General features: G+C 33.9%; 3 protein-coding genes across 7 annotated transcripts in view; 2 read left to right on the top strand and 1 right to left on the bottom strand.

Moving 5' to 3' along the window:
• The window catches only part of LOC120128441 (endo-1,3;1,4-beta-D-glucanase-like), a 26,536-nt gene extending 9,862 nt beyond the window's left edge, over positions 1 to 16,674 (bottom strand). The window contains exon 1 of the mRNA XM_039146117.1: positions 16,627 to 16,674. The gene's annotated coding sequence lies outside the window, so the exon portion shown is untranslated. The remainder of the gene's footprint in view (positions 1 to 16,626) is intronic.
• On the top strand, positions 1,312 to 6,153 carry LOC120128440 (ribonucleoside-diphosphate reductase small chain A-like). 2 transcript variants are annotated; one of them, XM_039146115.1, is made up of 10 exons: positions 1,312 to 1,661; positions 2,317 to 2,477; positions 2,841 to 2,889; positions 3,352 to 3,478; positions 4,010 to 4,075; positions 4,205 to 4,321; positions 4,474 to 4,636; positions 5,157 to 5,227; positions 5,801 to 5,971; positions 6,028 to 6,153. In XM_039146115.1, exons 1-9 carry the CDS (start codon positions 1,490 to 1,492, stop codon positions 5,913 to 5,915), a joined length of 1,041 nt encoding a protein of 346 aa, XP_039002046.1. In that variant the 5' UTR covers positions 1,312 to 1,489; the 3' UTR covers positions 5,916 to 5,971; positions 6,028 to 6,153. The 2 variants fall into 2 exon arrangements, with proteins under 2 accessions (XP_039002046.1, XP_039002047.1); XM_039146116.1 differs by lacking the exons at positions 5,801 to 5,971; positions 6,028 to 6,153 and adding an exon at positions 5,330 to 5,500 and having other exon boundaries at positions 5,157 to 5,289.
• LOC120128438 (mediator of RNA polymerase II transcription subunit 33A-like) lies at positions 1,819 to 22,854 on the top strand. 4 transcript variants are annotated; one of them, XM_039146114.1, is made up of 12 exons: positions 1,819 to 1,837; positions 14,134 to 14,321; positions 15,092 to 15,439; positions 15,811 to 16,130; positions 16,243 to 16,334; positions 16,747 to 17,113; positions 18,245 to 18,455; positions 19,565 to 19,679; positions 19,861 to 20,022; positions 20,334 to 20,991; positions 21,214 to 21,420; positions 21,626 to 22,854. In XM_039146114.1, exons 2-12 carry the CDS (start codon positions 14,152 to 14,154, stop codon positions 22,747 to 22,749), a joined length of 3,774 nt encoding a protein of 1,257 aa, XP_039002045.1. In that variant the 5' UTR covers positions 1,819 to 1,837; positions 14,134 to 14,151; the 3' UTR covers positions 22,750 to 22,854. The 4 variants fall into 4 exon arrangements, with proteins under 4 accessions (XP_039002045.1, XP_039002042.1, XP_039002044.1 ...); XM_039146111.1 differs by lacking the exon at positions 1,819 to 1,837 and adding an exon at positions 12,904 to 13,354 and having other exon boundaries at positions 14,211 to 14,321; XM_039146112.1 differs by lacking the exon at positions 1,819 to 1,837 and adding an exon at positions 13,077 to 13,354 and having other exon boundaries at positions 14,211 to 14,321; positions 21,632 to 22,854.

The following is a 22,854-nucleotide window of genomic DNA, read 5'->3' as shown; positions in this document are numbered from 1 at the left end:
ATTTCTGATCATTTGAAATTAAATATTAATTAATATGTATCTAATATGATTATCTGGTATTTTTTAGAAAATAGAACGTAAAAAGATATTCAATCTCTAAAACCTTGTCAGATCTCAGGCAACATATCTGTAATATGTCACACAATAACAATATTGGGGAAAATGATAAAATTTAGTGGTTAAAATTAATAAAATAATTTAATTAATTTAATTTCATAGTTCAAAAACTTCAAATACATTAAGTCTACATATTATTAAATAAATTACATGTGTTTAATAATATGAAAGGATTATAAAATAATATCTACTCAAAATCTTTATTAATTATTGATAACGTATGTATATTCTATAAATACAATTACTCAAATCTATTTTTTTTAAAAGATATTGACAACTGAATTTAATTAAAAAAAATAAAGGAAGCAATCGAAATTACAATGTACCCAACCATAGAGAGAAAAATTGGGATAATAATCACCAAATGACTCATTAAAGATAAAAAAATTAAACCCAAAGATATAAAGAAAAACGAAATCTTCTTTTGAAAATACCGACTAACATCAAAAGAATCCAATAACCTTCATAAAACCTTATTGTCTATGTCAAACGAAAAACTTTATGAAGTGATAAAGGAGTGGTGAGTGAATTAAACTATTTGGCAGACTGTTTCACTACACAATTTAGATTATATCACCAAACATCCTTTTACCAAAGAAGACATTTAACTATACTTAATCATCGACAAACTAATCAAGAAAAAAATATCGCTTGTACGACAAACAAAACGATAGAACTGTATGTGAAAAAAAGTACTAAACTATAAGGATTGTGCCACAACAGTAGAGAAAACATGTGCCACAACAATAAGGAAAACATGTCATTATAATAGATATTCTTATTCAACATTGAATAAAACTTAAGAAAAAAGAAAAACAAATGACAGTATAATAAAAGAACCAATAACAATTGGTGATCAGTAACTAACATTAAAACTAACGTCGTCATTGTTAAATTAAAAATTTAAACCATGCAAAAATAATATTTCCTTTTACATTAATTATACATTGATGGTACACATTATAAACCATAAATATACATCAAACTTACAAAACACTAAATTTGCAAAAATATATTTTCACTACACTTTGTTATTAATGGATAATTATGTTACACTAAATATTTGTGATTATAATTTCATGACGTGGCAGATGTTCGACCTTCCGATGAAAACAAACGGCGCCGTTTTGTACACGAACGAATAAATACAAACTATGCAACCAAAGGTACCCAAAACGAAAGGAAAAGAACAAAAAGCGAAGAAGATCTCCTTTTCCCCTTCCCAATATCACACCAATCATCAAAAACCTGTCCTTTTCACTTCGAAGAAAGGGTTTTTGTAGGGTTTTTCATCTCTCTTGTATCTTTCCCCACTTCCTCCATTCAATTTCTGCGCAAAACAACGAAAAAAAAAGGCAAAGGAAAAAGGAAAATGGGTTCGTTGAGAGATGAACAGGGTGAGGAAGACAGAGTAATGGCGAGAGAAGAGAAGGAAGAGGAGGAGCCCATACTGAAACAACAAAACCAGAGGTTTTGCATGTTTCCCATTAGATATCAACCGCTTTGGGAGATGTATAAGAAGGCTGAGGCTAGTTTTTGGACTGGTACTACTTACTCTTTTTTTTACCCTTCTTTTCTTGATCATTTTTGTGTTATTGTTTTCTCAATTGGGGTTTTTGATGTTGGTCTTGTCAGTTCGAAATTGAGTTCGTTTTAGAATTTTATAAACTTGGGTTTTTATGGATGGAATGTGAAGTCAAGTTAATGGTTTGAGGCAGAGGTTAAAAGAAAAGTGGGCTGCATGCATAATTGAATTTGGAAATTGACTGTTGCATTGGGGATTTTCATATCGATATCATCGTTGTTATACCTTTGTTCATAAGGTGCACTGGTGATGAATGTTTTGAATTTTCTGTTTTTAAAATTTCTGTTGGCTGGCAAAACTATCTCCTGTAAATATTGATATAGGCAACTTCTTATCATGTTCTTGAACTGTTTTCCCCCCTTATGTCTTAGTGTAGTCAACTAGTCATGCACGAGGGATTATTGGTAAATGGCAATCTTTAACGTTTGCAATTTTGGTGACCAAAATCAACATGTGTTCGGACTTTTGAACAATTATAGCCCTTTTCTGAATGATACAAACTATTTTTGAAAATTTTACACGAGCCTTTTACCTTCCTTTTCTTTAAGATTTTTACCCGTAATTTCCTGCCCTTGGTTTGACCTCATCGTCATAATTTGTTAATGTTATTACAGCTGAGGAGGTTGATCTCTCACAAGATGTTCAGCACTGGGAAACCTTGTCTGATTCAGAAAAACACTTCATAAGCCATGTGCTGGCATTTTTTGCTGCATCTGATGGGATAGTTTTAGAGAACTTGGCTGCAAGATTCCTGAATGATGTTCAAATTCCAGAGGTAGGTATTAGTTAAGTTGTTTTCTGGCTATTTTATGAATAACTATGAGTATTGACTGGATAGTATTTTAATTCTATTTATTGCGCTTGGTTTTGCTATTTAGGATAACTGTATATTTATATGAAGCACTATAATTGGAGAATCATATTGCGACAGGATTAGGTCTGGTGGGGGTAATATCAGGCCAATGTTCTGTTTAGCCTGTAAAGATTTTGCCTGCTTAGTTAGTCCTAGTCTCAAAGATCGTTCATGACCAGTTTTGTTTTAAATAAAGGAAGGGGATGCTTTCATATTAGAAACCAGTACTAAGCCTGGTTCTTTCAATTTTTTTTATCTAACATCAGGTTTCCCTTATTCTCTCAGGCCCGGGCATTCTATGGATTCCAAATTGCCATGGAGAATATTCATTCTGGTAGAAAATTGATCATTTACTATATTTGTTGATCTTCACGTCTAATGTGTGCCACCATTTCAGTGTTACTAAAAGAAAATTCTTGGCCAATTTAGCCTGTTCAGGCCTGATGATTTTGGCATAATCTAGCTTACAGCTGCACTTCAAATTTCTGGAGAAAGCCCTGCCCTTTCAAATTATTTTTGGCACTTGAAAAGTAAAGAGGAGTCCTGCCTCATGTTCAGTCCTAGCTCTAGTTAATCTCTATTGAGGTTGTCAAACTTGTCTATATTTAGGTAATTTTAGGGCTGAGTTTAACCTTCAGGAGTCGGCTGTTGGGCTAGATTGTCAGACTTATTTTGGTCTTAACAATCTACACAAGATGGTGGCTAGCAAGCATTTACTAAGTTGTGGTCTTCTGCTGATTCCCCATCCTGAATTAACATTATCTGATTGTGAATATTTTCTGATGCCAATGGCTAGAAATGTATAGCCTGCTTTTGGAGACATTTATCAAGGATTCTGAGGAAAAACATAGATTGTTCAATGCTATTGAAACCATCCCTTGTGTCAGTAAGAAGGCTAAATGGGCTATGGATTGGATTCAGAGGTATTGTTTTCTAGTCCTGCTCTTTGGCGACTTATTATTTGAAGCCAAATAAGCAATTTGATTAAAGAATTCCCAACGCATAGGACTAAAAGTTTGTTTGAGCATTTTTTACGAAGGTTTTTCTAACTTGGATTGAACATTTCACCTGTTTGATTACTTAATGCAGAACTTCCAGCCTGAATATGATAGAACTTGAGTTGGAAGATTGATGCATTTATGTTTGCAGTTCTTTACTTTATATCACATTTTATAACAATTTATTTATCCTCCTACGGAAGCTGCTCTCAACCTGGTGTTGGGGGTAGCCTACTATCTTACCTCTCCCTTACCCCATACATATGGGAAAAAGGGACAGCCATTTTTTATTTATCACATATTGAGCTCTGTAGCCTTGGCTTCTTTCTGTAGCATTGAATGGATGGACTTTGTTTGGCCAGCATCATTGTGGTTGTCAAGTTTATTTACACTTTAAACTAATCAAAGCAACACCTTTCTTTATTTAAATGGACTCATTGTTGTGTCTGTATGCAGTTCCACTTCATTTGCTGAGAGACTTGTGGCTTTTGCATGTATTGAAGGAATCTTCTTTTCTGGAAGGTAATCTTCTTTATCCGGTGGGTTCTCTATGTTTTGCAGAGTTTGTATTTCTTGTACTTTTCTACTATGAAGTTTGATTTATTTTTGTAATTTTCTTCCTTTTTAATGATTATTCATTGAGGATTCCAGCTTTTGTGCCATTTTCTGGCTTAAAAAGAGGGGATTGATGCCTGGTTTGACATTCTCAAATGAGCTTATATCTAGAGATGAGGGGCTTCACTGTGACTTCGCTTGCCTTCTTTATGGGTAGCTTTCTATTTTTAAATTTTCATTAAAATATATTTGAAAACAATTGAACTTTTGTTTGTGCATTTTATTTTTCACTGCCTGGATATGTGGGTTTTATTTAAAAAGATAAGGAAATTTCTTAGATGTGGAATTTTTGCACCCGCTTACAGGTTGCTCCGGAAGAAACTTAATTGGAAAAAAGTCCATCATATTGTGAATGAAGCAGTGAAAATCGAGACTGAGTTTGTGTGTGAGGCTCTTCCATGTGCACTTATTGGCATGAACTCAACACTCATGAGCCAGTACATAAAGTTTGTCGCTGATCGTCTTCTGGTACACCTCTTTTAGTTTATTTTTTAGGATTTTCATTTTGATAAACTTAGCTTAATATCTTGAATTACCTTGAATGAAAATATATCTAAGAAATCCATATATGTATGGCATACGGATACACCAAAATACACTTTAATATATATTCCATAAAACTTATAATTTGTTTCTTAATCCTAAACTGATATATACTGAATCCAAAATAAGAAGAAACCTTTCAATACATTTCTAATAGATCATCCGACTTTTAAATTTGATCATCGTTGCTTGATTTTAATACACTGCAATCCCAAAAACGATTTAAAACGATCATGAAATGTTACCATTATCATCAACAGAAGAAACTGTATATTTGTTTTAAAATTAGATTTGATAGGCAAAGGTGGAATAAAATGCAAATTATACAATTTTGCATCTCCATTTCTAATTGATTTTTGAAGCTTAAAAGGTGTTTTTACTAGTTGTAAATAGTTTTTTGGATGAAAAGAAACAAACCAGTGACTCATTTCCCATTAATTTACAGGTTGCATTGGGCTGTCAAAGAAAGTACAACGTGGAAAATCCCTTTGATTGGATGGAATTTATATCTTTACAGTAAGTATTAATGGCCATATTGCTGCATCTTTACAGTGGTTTTAAGTTATGCTGATTGTTACATTTTCTTTAAGCTGACCTCCAGAATATGGACTCTTCAACATCAACTTAAGACACATCTACCCTTTTGTCTGTGGCGTTCTTTCTACCGTATTTTGTCCAGTTTCTAAACTTTCTGCTTTGAATGATTCTTGCTTTTGGCGGGACCCATCTAACATTGGTCTCAAACGAACTATTTCGGAGATTAGACATGTAGGTGAAATGTGAGTGTTAATTGAAGTCTTCCCTTCTAAACCATAATAATTATAGGGAGGAAATTTGTGTTGCAAGGGGTTGTAAAGTCATTTGACTTTTTGAGTCTGGATTATCATGAATGGTTTTTTGTCAAGCTTAGCTGTGTGAGTAATGGTAGTACCTAAGTTGTTGATGATCATACCGTTGACTCTGCACATTTGGTATTTTCTAAGCTAGCATATATCCGGCTTGTACATAAGCTAAGGTGATAAGTTCTATATATCATTTATGACATCTCTAGACTCTATTCCGTGTTTAAATGTGTATTCGACTTTGCAGAGGAAAAGCTAACTTCTTTGAAAGGAGGGTCGGTGATTATCAGAAAGCATCTGTAATGTCGAGCCTTCAGAACGGAGGTAAAAACTACGTTTTCAAACTAGATGAAGACTTCTAAGTCGCCCCCATTGGTCTAGTTTCCATTTTGTTGTTCACCTAGAGTATTATATAGATGCCACCAAACTAGATTGAGACTTCTAAATCGCCCCATTGATTATAATTATATAGAGGCTGCCAGTGAGTATCAAAACATTCTTTATGGCAACTCTTTTTGTCTATAATATCGTTTTGTCATGCGGTAAGTCCCGAAACATCGGTTCGAAGCCTACAGCAATAAAGCTTAAATTATGTGTATGTAAATATATTATGCCATGGCATCATTAATCTTTGACTATGTACAACAATCATTTTTTGGATGCACGTTGTTGTTCCTTATCTAATACTTTAAAGTGCCTGTCATATTCCAAGAGGTACTGCATATCTTTATAATTTATTCCCATATTTGCTGTCATGTGGTGAAAAGTCTATATAATCATCACTTAGTTTGGACTTTGCACTTGCTTATGTCCTACTTTCCCTTCAATCCACTAATCAAATTAGATAAGTTACATAATACATATGTGGCTGCCAACTACATACTAGATGAGTTAACAATATATATATATATAAGCGTGGAAGCTTAAGGGTTCAAATTCAATCATTGATTTAAACGGTTTATTTATCTATTCTCCCTTTTATAGTGCTGTGCAAGGCTCAACTTTGATTTTGAAGGAAAATACTCACAATGTAGTTAGGGATGACACAGACGTTATTTTTTGCCGTCCCGACCTTGACCCAAAAACGGAATGTTTTCACACAATTCCGAGCCGTTTCGGTGCTTGGTGATGTTCTGCCTGCTCCAAACTCGTCTCAAATTTTAGATTAAAAATTCATCAACCTAATAAGAACATTTTACTTTTATCTAACTGAAAAAAATATATAAAGAGGGATATTATAATAATCATTCTTAAAAATATATATATATATATATATATATATATATATATAAGGTATTATAGTAATTATCTTGAGTTTAGATGGGTTGGAGATTTTTTATACTAAATCTGATTCCGTCCTGACTATGACTCTCCTTTACAAAGTTCCTCTTAAACCCGAATTTAAACAAAATGATCTTATGAAATCGAAAGTCATTAGATTTGGATATTTTAACCATCCCTAAACATTTCAAGAATCGAAGGTATGTAAAGAATGAAAGACGTGTAGGGTCTTGATTTTAGGGTTTAATATAAGAGTTTGTCAACCTAACGACCTAGTCTTGTTGGTAAATACTAAAATAGAAGAAATGATTTTTATGAAACGCCATAGGCCGCTAAAATACGAAAAGAATGGCAAATTCCAACTGATCAAGTAACTCATTGCATTTAATTTGCTTTGAGTTTTGTTTTTTCTTTAGATTGAGTAAAAAGAATGGAATCTTGGAGTGTTGGAAATGTATGCAACAAGTGTATTGAGGTTATCAATGTATGTTAGGTTAAGTAAAATTTCGAGTTTGAATATTGTCAATGAAAAAAAATAGTATTGAAAGTTCATTTCACATAATAGGGTTTAATCCGACTTCGAACTTAGTCGAGAATTTTGTGACTACCCGAAAAAGAAAAAGAAAGTGTATGCAGGTTGGAGCTTTGACAGCTAATGAACAAAGAGAAGCGATTTACTTTTTTTTTTTTTTTAATCCTATTGGATTTCATCATCATGAACTAACTGTTTCTAATTATGGTTGCTTTGCTTTGCCGCCTTGGTTCTTTGGTAGTGCCGATGTGGGTAGGCACCTTCTTTTCAAATATCAAAGTTGTCAACAAGGAATGTGGCCCTTTCTTCATCGCCTAAAGTAGATGGAGTGCTCTGGTATGTATTCATACCACTTTTAGCAGCACTGCTTCATTTGATCTGATCTGATGCTGCTGAGTGGATGGACCATTTCGCCCAACTTTAGACTCTCTTGCATTTGCACTCATCTAACTATTAATTGGTTCTCATACTGGTGGTTTAACAGATGATCTGTGGGCACCTGGCAGATTATTTCTGGCATTAAACATGCATTCATTATATTGTATATAATAAATTTTCTGGGAAATTGCATGTAGAAACATGGCAAAGTCAGATTTCTTCATATAAACAATTACTACATCCCATCTCTAGGGAATCATATGATACCATGCTGACAAACCAAACCAGATCAAAGTGGAGGAATTTTCTTTTATGGATCTGGAACCGCCAAGCTGTGTCATTTCTTGTTTATTTTTTTCCTGCTAAATATTTTATTTTGATCTGTCAATAGGATGATTCGGAAGATGCTCCGGTCAAGTCAATTTAAATCGAGTTAATTCGAGTTTTAGGATAGTGGTGGAGTGATGGGGAGGGAGTTGAACCATGTTTGTTGAGGCTTAAGATAATGATGTGTGGTCTCAAATGGATGAGTCGGATGAGGTTCGGGTCGAATTCAAGGTATAGGGTGATGGTAGTGGAGGGAGTTGAACCATATTTGTTGAGGCTTGGGAGAATGATGTGTGGCCCTAACCAATCATTTTCCCCTAACTAATAAGCTATAACAGATAAAGCCAATCCTACTTGAGCTTTTACCTACCACCTATCAAAACATACAACATAAACACAATATAAATATTATTATAATAAAATAAAATGAAATTTTAAAAAAGGGTTTTCCTTTTCCACCTTCCACTTCCTTTTCCTGCAGTTGGTATATGCCCATGTCATGATTATCACTTTAGGAATTGGGGGGCCATTTCTCACCCCCTCTGTTATCATCTTCACCTACCCTAACTACTATATATATATATATATATATAATATTTTTTTTATAAGTACCATTTTTAATTCAATTAATTACCAAATTCTCTGAATTGAAAATGACAACATGCTGGTGTAAGGTTGAAGTATGCATACATACATTTACTTTATAAAGGTGGGATTGATTTTGGGGATTACTTTATAAAGGTGGGATTGATTTTGAGGATTTAAAGTACATTTGTATCAAAACGTAGTATTAGTAAAGAGTTTTATGGGAGTTCCTATTGGTTTGGTGAGTGGTGGGTCATTTAGGATTGTGGAGTTTCCATTATTTTTTAATTTAAAATTTCCTAATAAAGAAATATTTAATTTTATCAGTAATAGATTGATTTAATAAAATAAAGGGTAAAGTATAGTAATGGTCACTGAACATTTCTGAAGCTTGCATTTAGGTCCCCCAACTTTTAAAACTTGCAATACAGTCCCCCAACATTTATTCCGTTTGCAATATGGTCCCCCAACTTAAATCACTGTTAGAAAATTAGGGTAAATTATATAAACGGTCATTGAACTTTTCAGGTACTTGAATTTAGGTCCCCAACTTTTAAAACTTGCAAAACAGTCCCCCAATAATTTTATTTTCTTATTAAATATAGATGTATAGAAAATATAAATGATTCAATTTATATTTAAATGTATGAATCATTTATATTTTTGATATATTTTATTTTTCTTGTATAAACTAGTATTTAAAATATGTTTATATTTTAATCAAAATATTTCAATATACGAATAAAAATATATTTATATAAATGTATATTTATATTTAGATGTATAAATAAAAAATATATTCATATATTAATGTATGAATCATTTATATTTTTTGAATATTTTATTTTTAATAAGAAATTAAAATTATTAATTATATTAGAAATACTCAACTTAAGATTATATATATAATCATGAATTATAAATACGAAAAATATAATTATTAAATTTAGTTTAAAAATATATAAATCTTAAATTTATTCTTTTAAAATATTGTATCAACTAATATTTAAAAAATATATTAAATCTATCAAACAATTTATCAAATATAATATTTTTTATTGTAAAAAAATATAATATTTTCCCATCATTTATTGCTTTCAATTTTTTTGCCGAAGTTCAAATCTCATTATTTCCATTTTCCATTATATTCTTTTTTTTCTGGCATTGGTCATACTATTAGTATATGTATTATTGTATATCTTTTAACACAAACGATGGTGTTAGCTTAGTGGCTCCACCCTGTATCTTTCATTTGCGTAACTCAGGTTTGAGTTTGCCCAAGACCCAAATTTTACTTCTTTGTAACATAATTTTCTTCTAATTAGGTGGTGACATGTGTCACCAATAACATATATCATGATCATGTGTTAACACATGTCAGATCCTGGTTAAATGATTATTTTATTAAATTTTATTTAATTTAGGACCAAATTGATAGCATATATAAATAATTACGTGGTGACATGTGTCACCAATGACACATGTCATGATCATGTGCTAACACATGTCAGATCCTAATTAAATGATTAATTTATTAAATTCTATTTAATTTAGGACCAAATTGATTATATAAATAATAAAGACTGAATGTATAATAATGTTAATTCCTTTTAACTGCCACTTCATCATTTGTATCAATTGGTAACGACTAGTGGCTTAGTTGAAACAGTTAAATAATTATGTTGTATGATTGATAAATTTAAAAGATCGATGACAAAAGTAAAAAGGGCTAGATAGTTAAGTTGTCAACCTAGTAGTTTACACTTTTATTTATACGTCAAAATAACATTTTATAAATTTAAAATTCGAATTATTTTCAACCTCTTCTATATCCTAACTACTTTTTTTAATTAAAAAATTTCTTCAACAGATAAGAATTATACTGTTATATTTATATAAAAAATACGTATCACATGAAATAAGATGAAATTAAATAATAATAAATTTGACATAATTGAATTTAATTGAATTATTTTGGAATTTAGGGTTTAGAATGAAATTGAATTATTTTGGAAATTGGGGTTTAGAATGAAATTGAGGACTGCTTTGCAAGTTTTAAAAGTTGGGGGACCTAAATTCAAGTGTCTGAAAAGTTCAATAACCTTTTATATAATTTAACCTAATTTCTAACGGTGGTTTAAGTTGGGGATCATATTGCAAACGGAATAAATGTTGGGGGACTGTATTGCAAGTTTTAAAAGTTGGGGGACCTAAATGCAAGCTTCGGAAATGTTTAGTGACCATTACTATACTTTACCCTAAAATAAATCATTGTACGAATCAAATTATCTCAATGATTAATCGAATAGTTTTTTATTTTTAAATGTTTCAGGTTCGAGAATAAGAGACTACATAGGGTATTTGAGCATTCATTGTCAAATGGTTAGGCCTGTAAATGAAACAAATGAACACGAACGAGAGTATATTCATGTTCATGTTTGTTCGTTTAACTTTAACCGAACAAATGAACAAACATAAACATAAACGAACAAAAAATTTCTTGTTCGTGTTCGTTCGTTAAGGAATGTAACTTGTTCGTGTTCGTTCATTTAAATGATAAACGAACACAAATGAACGAATATGAACAAACAAATGTAAATGAACATAAACGAATGTAAACGAACACAATAAATGAATATAAATGAAAATATATATTTTTTATTTCCTAAAAATTTTATGATTATCTTATATTTAATTGTTTTGAGTTTTTTATTTGTATTTAAAATTAATTAAATTTTAAAATATTTATAAGTATTTGATTAAAATTTATTGGGCTTTAATATTTTAAATGTGTCTAGAGAGATTGGGTTCGTTCATTTAATTAAACGAACACAAAATATTGTTAATGTTCGTTCATTTAATAAATAAACGAACTTCCTGCCGAACGGTTCACGAACGGTTCGCTGAACATTCGATTCGTTTACAAGCCTACAAATGGTTAAAAATCTTTAGAACAAATACTACTACTTATAAGCACCCTGAATTGATAATAAAAAATAAATCATTATAATTTTAAATAAAAATTAATGATTTAAATTTTAACATTGTTAATAAAAAACAGACTAATAAAATTATTTTTATAATAATTTTTTATATCAATAAATCAAATATCGGTGATAAACAATCCCAATCAAACTCTCTTATTTCGTTCCCTCAATTTATAAGGTTGAGATAAGATTATAAAATTCAATATTATAAAATTAAGAGATTGATCCACTCGTTAATTTTAAATATTTAAACTTTTTCTTAAATTTTTATAATCAATAAAAAATTAATTAATCAGGTGATATAATTGGTTTGACACGTAAAAAAAAATATTACATAAAATGATTAGATTATGGCAATATTATTCTTTTACTCAAATTATATCATATTATCAACTTTTTATTAAAAAATATTTATTATTTGATTAAACAATAAATAATCGATTTTAAAAAATAGTATGTGACATGATCTAAATCGAATTATAATTAATAACATTATATAATTATAATCAATTCTTATACACACAAAATAAATTATTAGTAATGTTTTATGCATGGGGCACTCGAGGCGACCAAGGATGACCAAGGATCGATTCATGCATGGGGCACTCGGGACGACCAAGGATCGGTTCATGCATGGGAAGAATGGGGAGATCGTGCATGTGTAGGTCGCCATGGAGTCCCGGCAAGGTCGCGAGCAGGCGAGCATGCAGCAGGGGATGTCGCTGCGAGTGCATGGCGACCTCCTTGGTCGCCGGGCGTGCATGGCGACCTAGGAGGTCGCTGGGAGTGCATGGCGACCTACGGCCACTGTTGATTTCGTCCTATTTCAGTAAATAATATTGGGAGAACGTTATTTCATGAATTATTTATTTTGAGTGCATTATATCGTGAGTTTAGCCTGGCAATATTATTCTTTTACTCAAATTATATCATATTATCAACTTTTTATTAAAAAAATATTTATTATTTGATTAAACAATAAATAATCGATTTTAAAAAGTAGTATGTGACATGATCTAAATCGAATTATAATTAATAACATTATATAATTATAATCAATTCTTATACACAAAAAATAAATTATTAGTAATGTTTTATGTATAAAATTGAAGTTTTGGATTAAAGGAATGTCCTTTATCTAAACTAACAACCACTGCCTTTCTTCTCCTTCTTCTTCCATCGTTTACTTTTCTCAATTTACGTCAAATTTATTGCCCAAAATCCAACTTTTTTTTATATATGAAAAAGACCCCAAAAAAAGACTACAAAAATAACTTTAAAAAATCATAAACAAAAAGAAGGGTCTCTGTTTGAAGACTCACCTGCAAACTCTCACCATTATTTTCCTCAAAACTGTGATTTCTTTTTGTTACTTTTCATTGCAAAACGAGAAAGGAAACAAAGGTGGCTGCTTGCTGTGGAGCTTTAGACCAATGGAGTTGAGCTTGCAAAGCAGCAGGCTTTGGGAAGAGGTCTTAGAACAGACAAAGGTGGCGAAAGAGAAGGGTATCGATCCTTTATTTTGGGCTTTACAAGTGTCTTCCAGTTTGAGCTCCTCTGGAGTTGCTTTGCCTTCAACTGATTTGGCCCACGTGTTGGTTAACTACATTTGTTGGGATAATAATATCCCAATTCTGTGGAAGTTTTTGGATAAAGCTTTGATGATGAAGATCGTTCCTCCTTTACTTGTTATTGCTCTGCTTTCACAAAGGTGGTCTTTTTTAATCTACTAGCTTGGATGTTTCTTCTTTTGTGGTTTTTGTTGAAGTTGTGATATATTTTCATTGGTGATGAATAGATTTGATGAAGTTAAATCAGATTCATTTCAAGTTCCTCACATCACATGTTTCCCTCCCTTTTTTCTAGTGTTTTTCACTTTCATTTTTTTTGGAGATTTAGAGAGATTTGGAAAAATAGTTTCCTATTTCCTTTGAGAAGCTGAATGATTTATCCTTTTTCTATTTCATTAAATGCAAATCTCCATCCATTTTGTACTTCAATCTGAAGATGATATTGATATTTGATAATAATATATATATATTTTTAGTTTTTTGTTTATTTATGATTATGTAGCTTCCTTATCTGTTATTCATGGTAATGAGAGATTGGACAGAAATGAGGGAGGACAACTGGATAAGAAAGCATTGGTCTTAAAGTCACATTTAATCTACTGAAGTGATGAAAGAAAAGTCAAATAGTTTAATTGAGCTGATTTTAGGCTTTACTTCAATAATTTTAGGACATTTATGTCTTTTCTTATCATTCTTTTTTCCCAACCATTGGTTGCTTGCCATGATAGTGCCCGATTAATTAAAATGTTATTGTTCTTCAAAAAAAGAAAAATAAATTGTATTGAAGCTTTGTTTGAGTGGAGTATTTGTGTTTCTGATGTTGTCAGGAACTGGAGGTTTAAATATCTGAATTTTTTTTCTTTCTTCTACTTATCTTCAACTTCTTTCCTAATATTTAGGATAGGGGATGTAAACTGAGTTTCAACTTGTGGTATAGATGCTACCATTTCCTACATATCTAATTCCCTCACTTTCTTGGTATCTTTCTTTCTACAGAGTATTGCCCAATCGGCGTTCCCATCCAGCTGCGTATAGGCTTTACTTGGAAATTCTTAAAAGACATGCATTTGCACTAAAGTGTCAAACTAGTGGACCGGATTATGAAAAGTGAGTTCTTTGATTCTTTTTGTGTGCGTTATTTGACACACACATACATATTCGCAAAAGGACAAAAAACTTAACACATATGTAAAAATATCAGCTAGCAAAATGTGGGACAAAGAGAAGGAAAAATATTGTCTAGGTTGCACCGTTGCGGCTTTGAGCATTATATCACAAAAATGATCTTCACATATGAGTATGAGCTCTTCAGATTTTGTTATAGCATATTATTTCATGTCAGTATATCTGTATCAAAATTAACTAGTGTTGTTTCATATGCTTTATAATAACCAGATTCTGTCTTCAACATGATCATTGTGCTTCAGTTGTAATACCTGGAGATTTGTTAGCATTATAACCGACTCCTAAGAATTCTATAGGCTACAATTGCTAGTTAGCTTTGCTAATCTACACAGCTTAATAGCATTTCATGGTTTTCCTGGTAAATTTAAGGGATCGTGTTTTAAATTTATAAAAACACTATTTCCATTTCATACTCATATGACATGTTTAAACTATGGCATTACAGAAAATACTGCAACCATGAATACCTCTTACTATCGCATCGACTTTGACCTTCTCAAAAATATTTAGACCGTAATATATTGAATTTTGATTAAAATGACCATTGTAGATTGTTCTGATTAATATCAAGTCCATGATGAGCTTTGGGCCCTTAACACCATTCAAATGCTTTTCATTAACATGACCATTGTAGATTGTACTGATTATTATCAATTTTCCATTTCTAATTTCCGTGCTTTCTCTTCACACAGGGTCATGAAATCAATAGATGCTACTCTTCATCTTTCTGAGATTTTTGGTCTCCAAACAACAGAACCTGCCATTCTGGTGGTTGAGTTCATCTTTTCAATTGTGTGGCAGTTGTTAGATGCATCATTAGATGATGAGGGATTGCTGGAACTTACTGAGGAAAAGGTGTCTAGATGGGCAATTAAACCTCAGGAAATGGAGATCGACGGTGATGATGTTTATGATGAGAAAAATATTGCATATCTTGAGTGGTTGCAGAATTTCAATACTACAATGGCTATTGAGATAATTGGACAATTTCTGCAACATAAAGTGACTTCTAGGATTCTTTACCTGGCACGGCGAAACATGTATGCATCATTTTAACTTCATTACCTTCCCAACTTTTATGTGTCCTTGTTTATGTAATGCTTTTAGTTATTTCCCCGTGCATTTTGGTTTTCCGAGCAGTGGAATGGTAAGCTCTCTTATCCTAGTTAATAACAACGGCAAAAACTGGATACCATTTGCACATTATTTTATCTTTAAGTGCATACATACAATGAATGGTTTGTATGCCTGCTTATGAATGTGTATCAATAAAGTTCTTTTTTTTGGGGGGGGGGTAAATTTAGGTTAGTTCTACCTTCAGGGTCGTTTCTGTTTTGTGTGTCCTCCTTGAACAACCCATATTCAGTTTTTGGGTATGATAATTGTGTAACAATCTCACACCACTTTCCAGGTCTTCTCATTGGGTGAATTTCATTCAGAGTTTGCCGCTTCTTGGAGCAAATTCAGCAGCACTGAAAACTTCAAAGGTTTTAACATCTGAGGATCTTCTAGAGTTGACATCAGATAGTCGTATTGTCTTGTCTAGAAAATGCAAAACAAGTTCGGTGCAAAAGTTCCATGCTGTTATGGCATTTGGATCTCTTTCCTATTCAGCTGGTTTATGCCATGGAGCTAGTCGTTCTGATCTTTGGCTCCCTCTTGATCTGGTATTAGAAGATGCTATGGATGGTTATCTAGTTAACACGACAAGTGCAGTTGAAATTATAACTGGTAAAGCTAGACATGTTTGGTTGAATGATATTTTCAGTTGAAAATTTTCGGTAGCCTGTTGTAGCAAAACTGATATGCAATAACATGAACAATTAAGTTTAATACTGTGCAGGTCTGATTAAAACTCTTCAAGCAATGAATGGGACCAGCTGGCATGACACCTTTTTAGGCCTTTGGATCTCATCTCTTCAGCTTGTTCAAAGGGTTAGAGTTTCTTATAACGTTCAGAAGTTTTCTGTTCTTTTTTCTCTGAATGGTAACTACGTTCAACAGAGGATCTGATGTATTCTTAAAGCATTCAGAATTTACTAAGACTTATGTTCCTGTGACTTTTCAGTTCTGAAATGGACTTAAGTTTTCGTACTCTTGAAAGTGTAACAGAAATATTTGGTGTTGGTATTTAAAATTCATGATAGTGATACGGCTAATTCAATAGAAAATTTACGCATACATGCCTAGAAATATATAAAAGGAAAATTTTCTTGCTTTTCTTTACCAAGTTCTTTCTTTTATAACAAGTAGTACATTCACTCTGGATGAACTATAGGTCTATTTTTCTTTTATAACAAGTAGGCTGACTGTTATACCTTACCTTTAATTCTTAATTAACTGTTAGGAAAGAGATCCCATTGAAGGTCCAATTCCCCGGCTGGATACCCGTTTGTGTATGCTACTTTCTATTATAATTCTTGTGGTTGCTGATCTTATTGAGGAGGAAGAGGGTGCACCATGTGATGAAAAAGAATATGGCTCAACTACTATTAATCACTGGAAAGAAATGAAGTTTTCCAGGAAACGCCGTGATGATCTAGTCTCCAGCCTACAAGTACTTGGTGATTATCAAGGCTTGTTAGCTCCTCCAAAGTCTGTTGTTTCTGCTGCAAATCAGGCTGCTGCAAGAGCAATGTTGTTTGTCTCGGGAATCAATGTTGGGAGTGCATACTTTGAGTGCGTCAATATCAAAGACATGCCTATCAGTTGTTGTAAGTAATATCTTGTTCTATCGATCAATAACGCTGATCACTTTTCCTTTTTCACAAGTTTTGAAATGTAAACCATGTGCATATGTTTATGGGTGGTGGTTAAATCCATAGGCAGTTTCCTTTTGTTTTAGAATTTGACCAGAGAAGTTTATATTGGGTACTAAAAACTTACATAAATGGTATTCAGCCAAGGTAAATTGGGAACTCAAATCTTTTGGAGGGATGGGGGGCAGAAAATTCTAGGAATGGTGCAAATGTTATAAGATATAGAATGGTTTCAATTGGAGACTTATTTTACTTTTCCAGTATGTTTCTCAAACTCGGGTGTTAGTGTTAGACACATGTATCCAACACGGACATGGTTAGATTTTTCGAAGTTTTTTCATGTATTTGAGGATCCTTGAAGGTCATATCCCCATATTCAAGTGTTGGATACGTGTGTCGGACACAAGTTCTTCATGAAAAATGAAGAGTTCGAGCAACATAGCTTTCCCAATTGGTCTGTCCATTCCATTGAATTATTACAAAACCATCTTATTAGTTTTTTACTGGACCCCAACCAAAACCTTAGAAAAGCCATTAAAATGAAGGGACTGACCTTACTAGCTTGTGGTTCAACTTCTTGCTTCAAGTTACTCCCAAATCCTTGCTTATGTTGTAATCTGCATCTGGCTGCAGTCTTGTATGACCTAAAATGAAAAGCATAGCCGAGTATAAACTTGTAACTTCAAAGCGAATCATCATAAGTTAAGAAGCACCGGTGCTTCATGACGAAGTAATGATTCCAGAAGGGTTTCTTAATTCTTAGGGCATTATTCCGGCTTCTATTAAACTCATAAGAGAGAAGAAACAATCTTCTTCTTCTTCCTTTCTTTTAGTAGGAAAAGATTTGCATTAGATGGATAAACATATGTGTAATGCACCCATTAAAGGAAATAGCCAAGAATTATCATTAGCTCTGGTTTGTGTTGCACCAGAAAACCATTTACACCTAAAACGCTTTGTTGATATTTTATGAAGTTGATTTCAGATTTGTTATACCACCAAATTCCTTCATGAATTTTGATTTTGTTTTCTATAGTTTTCACATTTTTAACATTTTCTAATCTTGTGTTCTGATCTTTTTTGCAGCTGGAAACATGCGTCATCTGATTGTTGAGGCTTGTATTGCGAGAAATCTTCTAGATACATCGGCATATTTTTGGCCAGGTTATGTAAATGGACGCATTAATCAATTACCTTATAGTGTTCCAGCTCAGGCGCCGGGTTGGTCATCATTCATGAAGGGGCCCCCGCTTACTTCAGTAATGATTAATGCTCTTGCTTCAAGCCCTGCTTCCAGGTATACATATTTATCTCTTAAACTGTTCTTCTTCCTTTTTTTCCTTCTTTTTTTAGTACTCATAACTGCAAAGCTTATGTCCTGTGCTGTTGTGTACTGGCAAGTTTTTTTTTCCAGAGCTTTTCAGGTTAAAGGGAATTATCATCTTTATAGGTATCAATTCCATGCACACAAAATAGGCAGTGATTACCAATGTCCAACTTCTAGTTTCCTTGATGTATATGTGAAGGTTGAGGAGAGTGTTATGGACTGTGTTAGGTTGGAGGGCATTTTAAGCTTTATGTGTATGAATATTATTTTATAGGATGTATCCCAAAAATAAAAAATGAACTTTGATCCAATGTGCAATGTGATACTGGAATTTTGATTTGGTCCAATTGCATTCATAAAACTTTGATTTTGATTAAATCGTATACATTTAAGGAAAACAAATAAATTCATGTAGGGTAAATATAATTGTTTGTACATGCAATGCCAGTGTTAGTGGTATGCGAAACTTGATCGATTTGTCATACATAAAATTGCATAAAAAAAGTCCAGGTATCATATTGTACATTGGATCAAGGTTCATGCCTAGTTTTGAGATTTACCCCTATTTGATAATCGCTATATGTTATCCCAAGTATGTAACCTTAAGTTTTGACTTATCCTCCTCTCTGCCCCTACATATCTGCCACTGAAACTTGAAACCAATTTATTTGAAAACTTGTCATAGATGTGAAATTGGTAATTGGCTTGTCGAATGTGCTTCTTCTGTGAAGGACTTGTGGATAGCACAGAGGGTTGTTTCACCGGGAGAACTTTTATATACTTGTGTGAGTGATAAAATTCTCAAAATATAAGAATCAAGCAAGAGGAAAGACCTGGCATGCAAAACACATAATAACTTTAAACCAAAATTTCGGCTATTTTAACTCATTGGGTACACCTTATGGGATCCGAGTGATCTTGATACATACAAGGGTTCAAATATCTTTAACGTTTTGTTGATTTGGCCTGGTCTTCAGTTATTCCTTTTTCTTTCCTGAAGCCAGGTATATCAGTTGCTCTTTTTTGTAAATTTACCAAGGGTAAAGCAACTGAATTTAAGCTCATGGATTTGATGGAAGCTTAGCAGAGCTGGAGAAAATATTTGAGATTGCAGTCAATGGATCAGAAGATGAGAAGATATCTGCAGCTTCAATTCTTTGTGGGGCTTCTCTAATTCGTGGTTGGAATATACAGGTAATAAGATGGATGTTCCTTTTTATGTTGCCATATTTCTTGTGACCCTTAGCAGTAATTTTCATGCGACTGCATTATCCTAACATTGAGTAGTTCTTCCCATTTAACCTTCGGGTTTTTCCTTGGCTTTTTGGTTTTATTATCCTCACTTACTGTCGAGTTTGATCATATATCCACACAGGAATATACAGTTCAATTTATAACTAGATTGATGTCTCCTCCGGTTCCTGCTGATTTTTCTGGGAGTGACAGCCATTTGATAGATTATGCTCCTATGTTGAATGTGCTAATTTGTGGAATAGCATCTGTCGATTGTGTTCAGATTTTCTCCTTTCATGGCCTGGTATGATTTGCTAACTTACCAAAGCATATCCAATTCACTGATAATGAGTGATATTGCTTAACGACCTTTCTTGGATGAACGATAATATATCATTATTCTTTATCTTCCATATTGATATAGTTCCTGTACCTTGGTAACTTTGGATTCAAAGATATAGCAAATTTCCCATTTATGTAAGCTACAGACAAGTTTTGTAAAACAAATGTCATGTATGATTCATATATTTATTTTTTCATGAATGTGAGTTGTTTATTGATGATCTTTATGCAAGCTATACGTAAATTTTATTGCTTTCTTTTCTGTCCTACCAGGTCCCACAGCTTGCTTGTTCATTGATGCCAATATGTGAAGTTTTCGGGTCGTGTGTTCCCAATGTCTCGTGGAATCTCCCCTCAGGGGAAGAAATCTCTCCCCATGCAGTTTTTTCTAATGCATTTGCTCTTCTTCTGAAGCTATGGAGGTTTAATCATCCTCCTATTGAACACGGAGTTGGTGATGTACCCACAGTTGGATCCCAGCTGACTCCTGAATACCTTTTATTAGTTCGGAACTCCCATCTATTGTCTTCTGAAAACACCCATAAGGATCGCAACAAAAGGAGACTATCAGAAGTTGCAAGTTCATCATCCCCAGAGCCTGTATTTCTGGACTCATTTCCAAAGTTAAAAGTATGGTATCGGCAACATCAAAGATGTATAGCTGCAACACTCTCCGGTCTCATTAATGGAACTACTGTTCACCAGACAGTGGATGGACTTCTGAACATGATATTCCGAAAAATTCACAAAGGAAGCCAGTCAATAACTTCTGTTACTTCTGGAAGTAGTAGTTCATCTGGAGCTGGAAATGAAAACTCCCTGAAACCTAACTTGCCTGCCTGGGATATCCTAGAAGCTGTTCCTTACGTTGTTGATGCTGCTTTAACAGCATGTGCTCATGGAAGACTTTCTCCGCGGGAACTGGCCACAGGTTAGTCTGGTGTTCTTATCTAATTTATAATGAGGAAGATGAGAATCATACATATTGCTATTCAGTATAAATAAGTCCTTTTGCATAATGTTCAAGGCCAGTGACCGGCCAAATGTCACCCCTCCATTTACGTGTTCTGATGAAATTGATGTGACATCTAGATATGATGCTTAGTTCTGATAAAATAGATACTGTTATAACCGGCAACTTGGATTGTTTCAGGGCTAAAAGATTTAGCTGATTTTCTGCCTGCATCTTTGGCAACCATCGCTAGCTACTTCTCTGCTGAAGTAAGTCGATGTGTATGGAAACCCGTTGTTATGAATGGTATGGACTGGCCAAGCCCTGCTGCAAATTTGTCCAATGTTGAGGAACATATCAAGAAAATCCTAGCAGCCACCGGTGTTGATGTCCCTAGACTTTCTGCAGGTTTTTAGCTTTTTCCATCTTAAATTCTGAATGTTTCCGTCATTAAAGTTTACCGTGAAAGTATGCGTGCTATCGTACACAGATGCATTTCGGACTGCATTTCTAGTTTCCTCATTTCCATCTCTTTACCCAATGGCAATAGCAAGTTTTTTTTCCTTTGTTCTCTAAACCCTTACAGTGATTATATGACCGATGCATAATGTAATTACAGGTGGTAGCTCTCTAGCCACTCTTCCGCTACCGTTGGCTGCTTTTGTAAGTCTCACCATTACATATAAAATTGACAAAGCCTCGGAAAGATTTATGAATTTGGCTGGCCCAGCTTTGGAGTCCCTTGCAGCAGACTGTCCATGGCCTTGCATGCCGATTGTGGCTTCCCTATGGACCCAAAAGGCAAAGCGATGGTTTGACTTCCTTGTCTTTTCTGCATCTCGTACTGTTTTTCTCCATAACAGTGATGCTACTGTCCAGCTTCTTAAAAGCTGTTTCACCGCTACGCTTGGCTTGAACATTGCACCAATCTCCAGCAACGGTGGTGTTGGAGCTCTTCTTGGCCATGGATTCGGGTCGCATTTCTGTGGTGGGCTTTCACCTGTTGCTCCAGGGATTCTCTATCTTCGCATTTACCGTTCCATGAGAGATATCGTGTTCATAACTGAAGAGGTGGTTTCTCTCTTGATGCATTCTGTGAAAGAAATAGCATGTAGTGGCATGCTAAAACAGAAATTAGAGAAGCTGAAGACGAGCAAGAACGGACTGAAATACGGGCAGGTTTCTCTTGCTGCAGCAATGAACAGGGTGAAACTTGCAGCCTCCCTAGCAGCTTCTTTAGTATGGTTGTCTGGCGGCCATGGTCTGGTTCAGTCATTGATAAAGGAAACTCTGCCTTCTTGGTTTATATCCGTTCACAGATCTGACCGAGAAGAAGGTTCAGGACCCGTGGCAATGCTTGGGGGATACGCACTCGCATATTTCACAGTGCTTTGTGGTGCATTTGCTTGGGGAGTTGATTCTTCATCATCAGCATCGAAGCGGAGACCTAAAATCCTCCGTTCACACATGGAGTTCCTCGCGAGTGCACTCGACGGAAAGATATCGCTCGGTTGTGATGGAGCCACGTGGCATGCCTATGTGTCGGGATTGGTGAGCCTAATGGTGGGTTGCACCCCGAATTGGGTCCTGGAGGTGGATGTAGATGTGCTAAGGAGGTTAAGCAAGGGACTGAGACAATGGGATGAAGAGGAGCTTGCTTTAGCCTTGCTCGGCATTGGAGGGGTTGGTACAATGGGTGCTGCTGCTGAACTTATAATTGAACACTGCGACTCCTAATAACACCCCCACTTTTGTACACTACTATTTCATTAACACACTACATTTTGTAATGAAACCCTTAATTTTCCTTTCCAATATAAAAGGAGGGCGCAGTTTGGAATA

Source organism: Hibiscus syriacus, unplaced genomic scaffold (assembly GCF_006381635.1).
Source record: "Hibiscus syriacus cultivar Baekdansim isolate YM2019G1 unplaced genomic scaffold, ASM638163v2 tig00110480_pilon, whole genome shotgun sequence".
NCBI classification, from domain to species: Eukaryota; Viridiplantae; Streptophyta; class Magnoliopsida; order Malvales; family Malvaceae; genus Hibiscus; species Hibiscus syriacus.
This window is presented reverse-complemented; position numbering and strand designations above follow the sequence as displayed.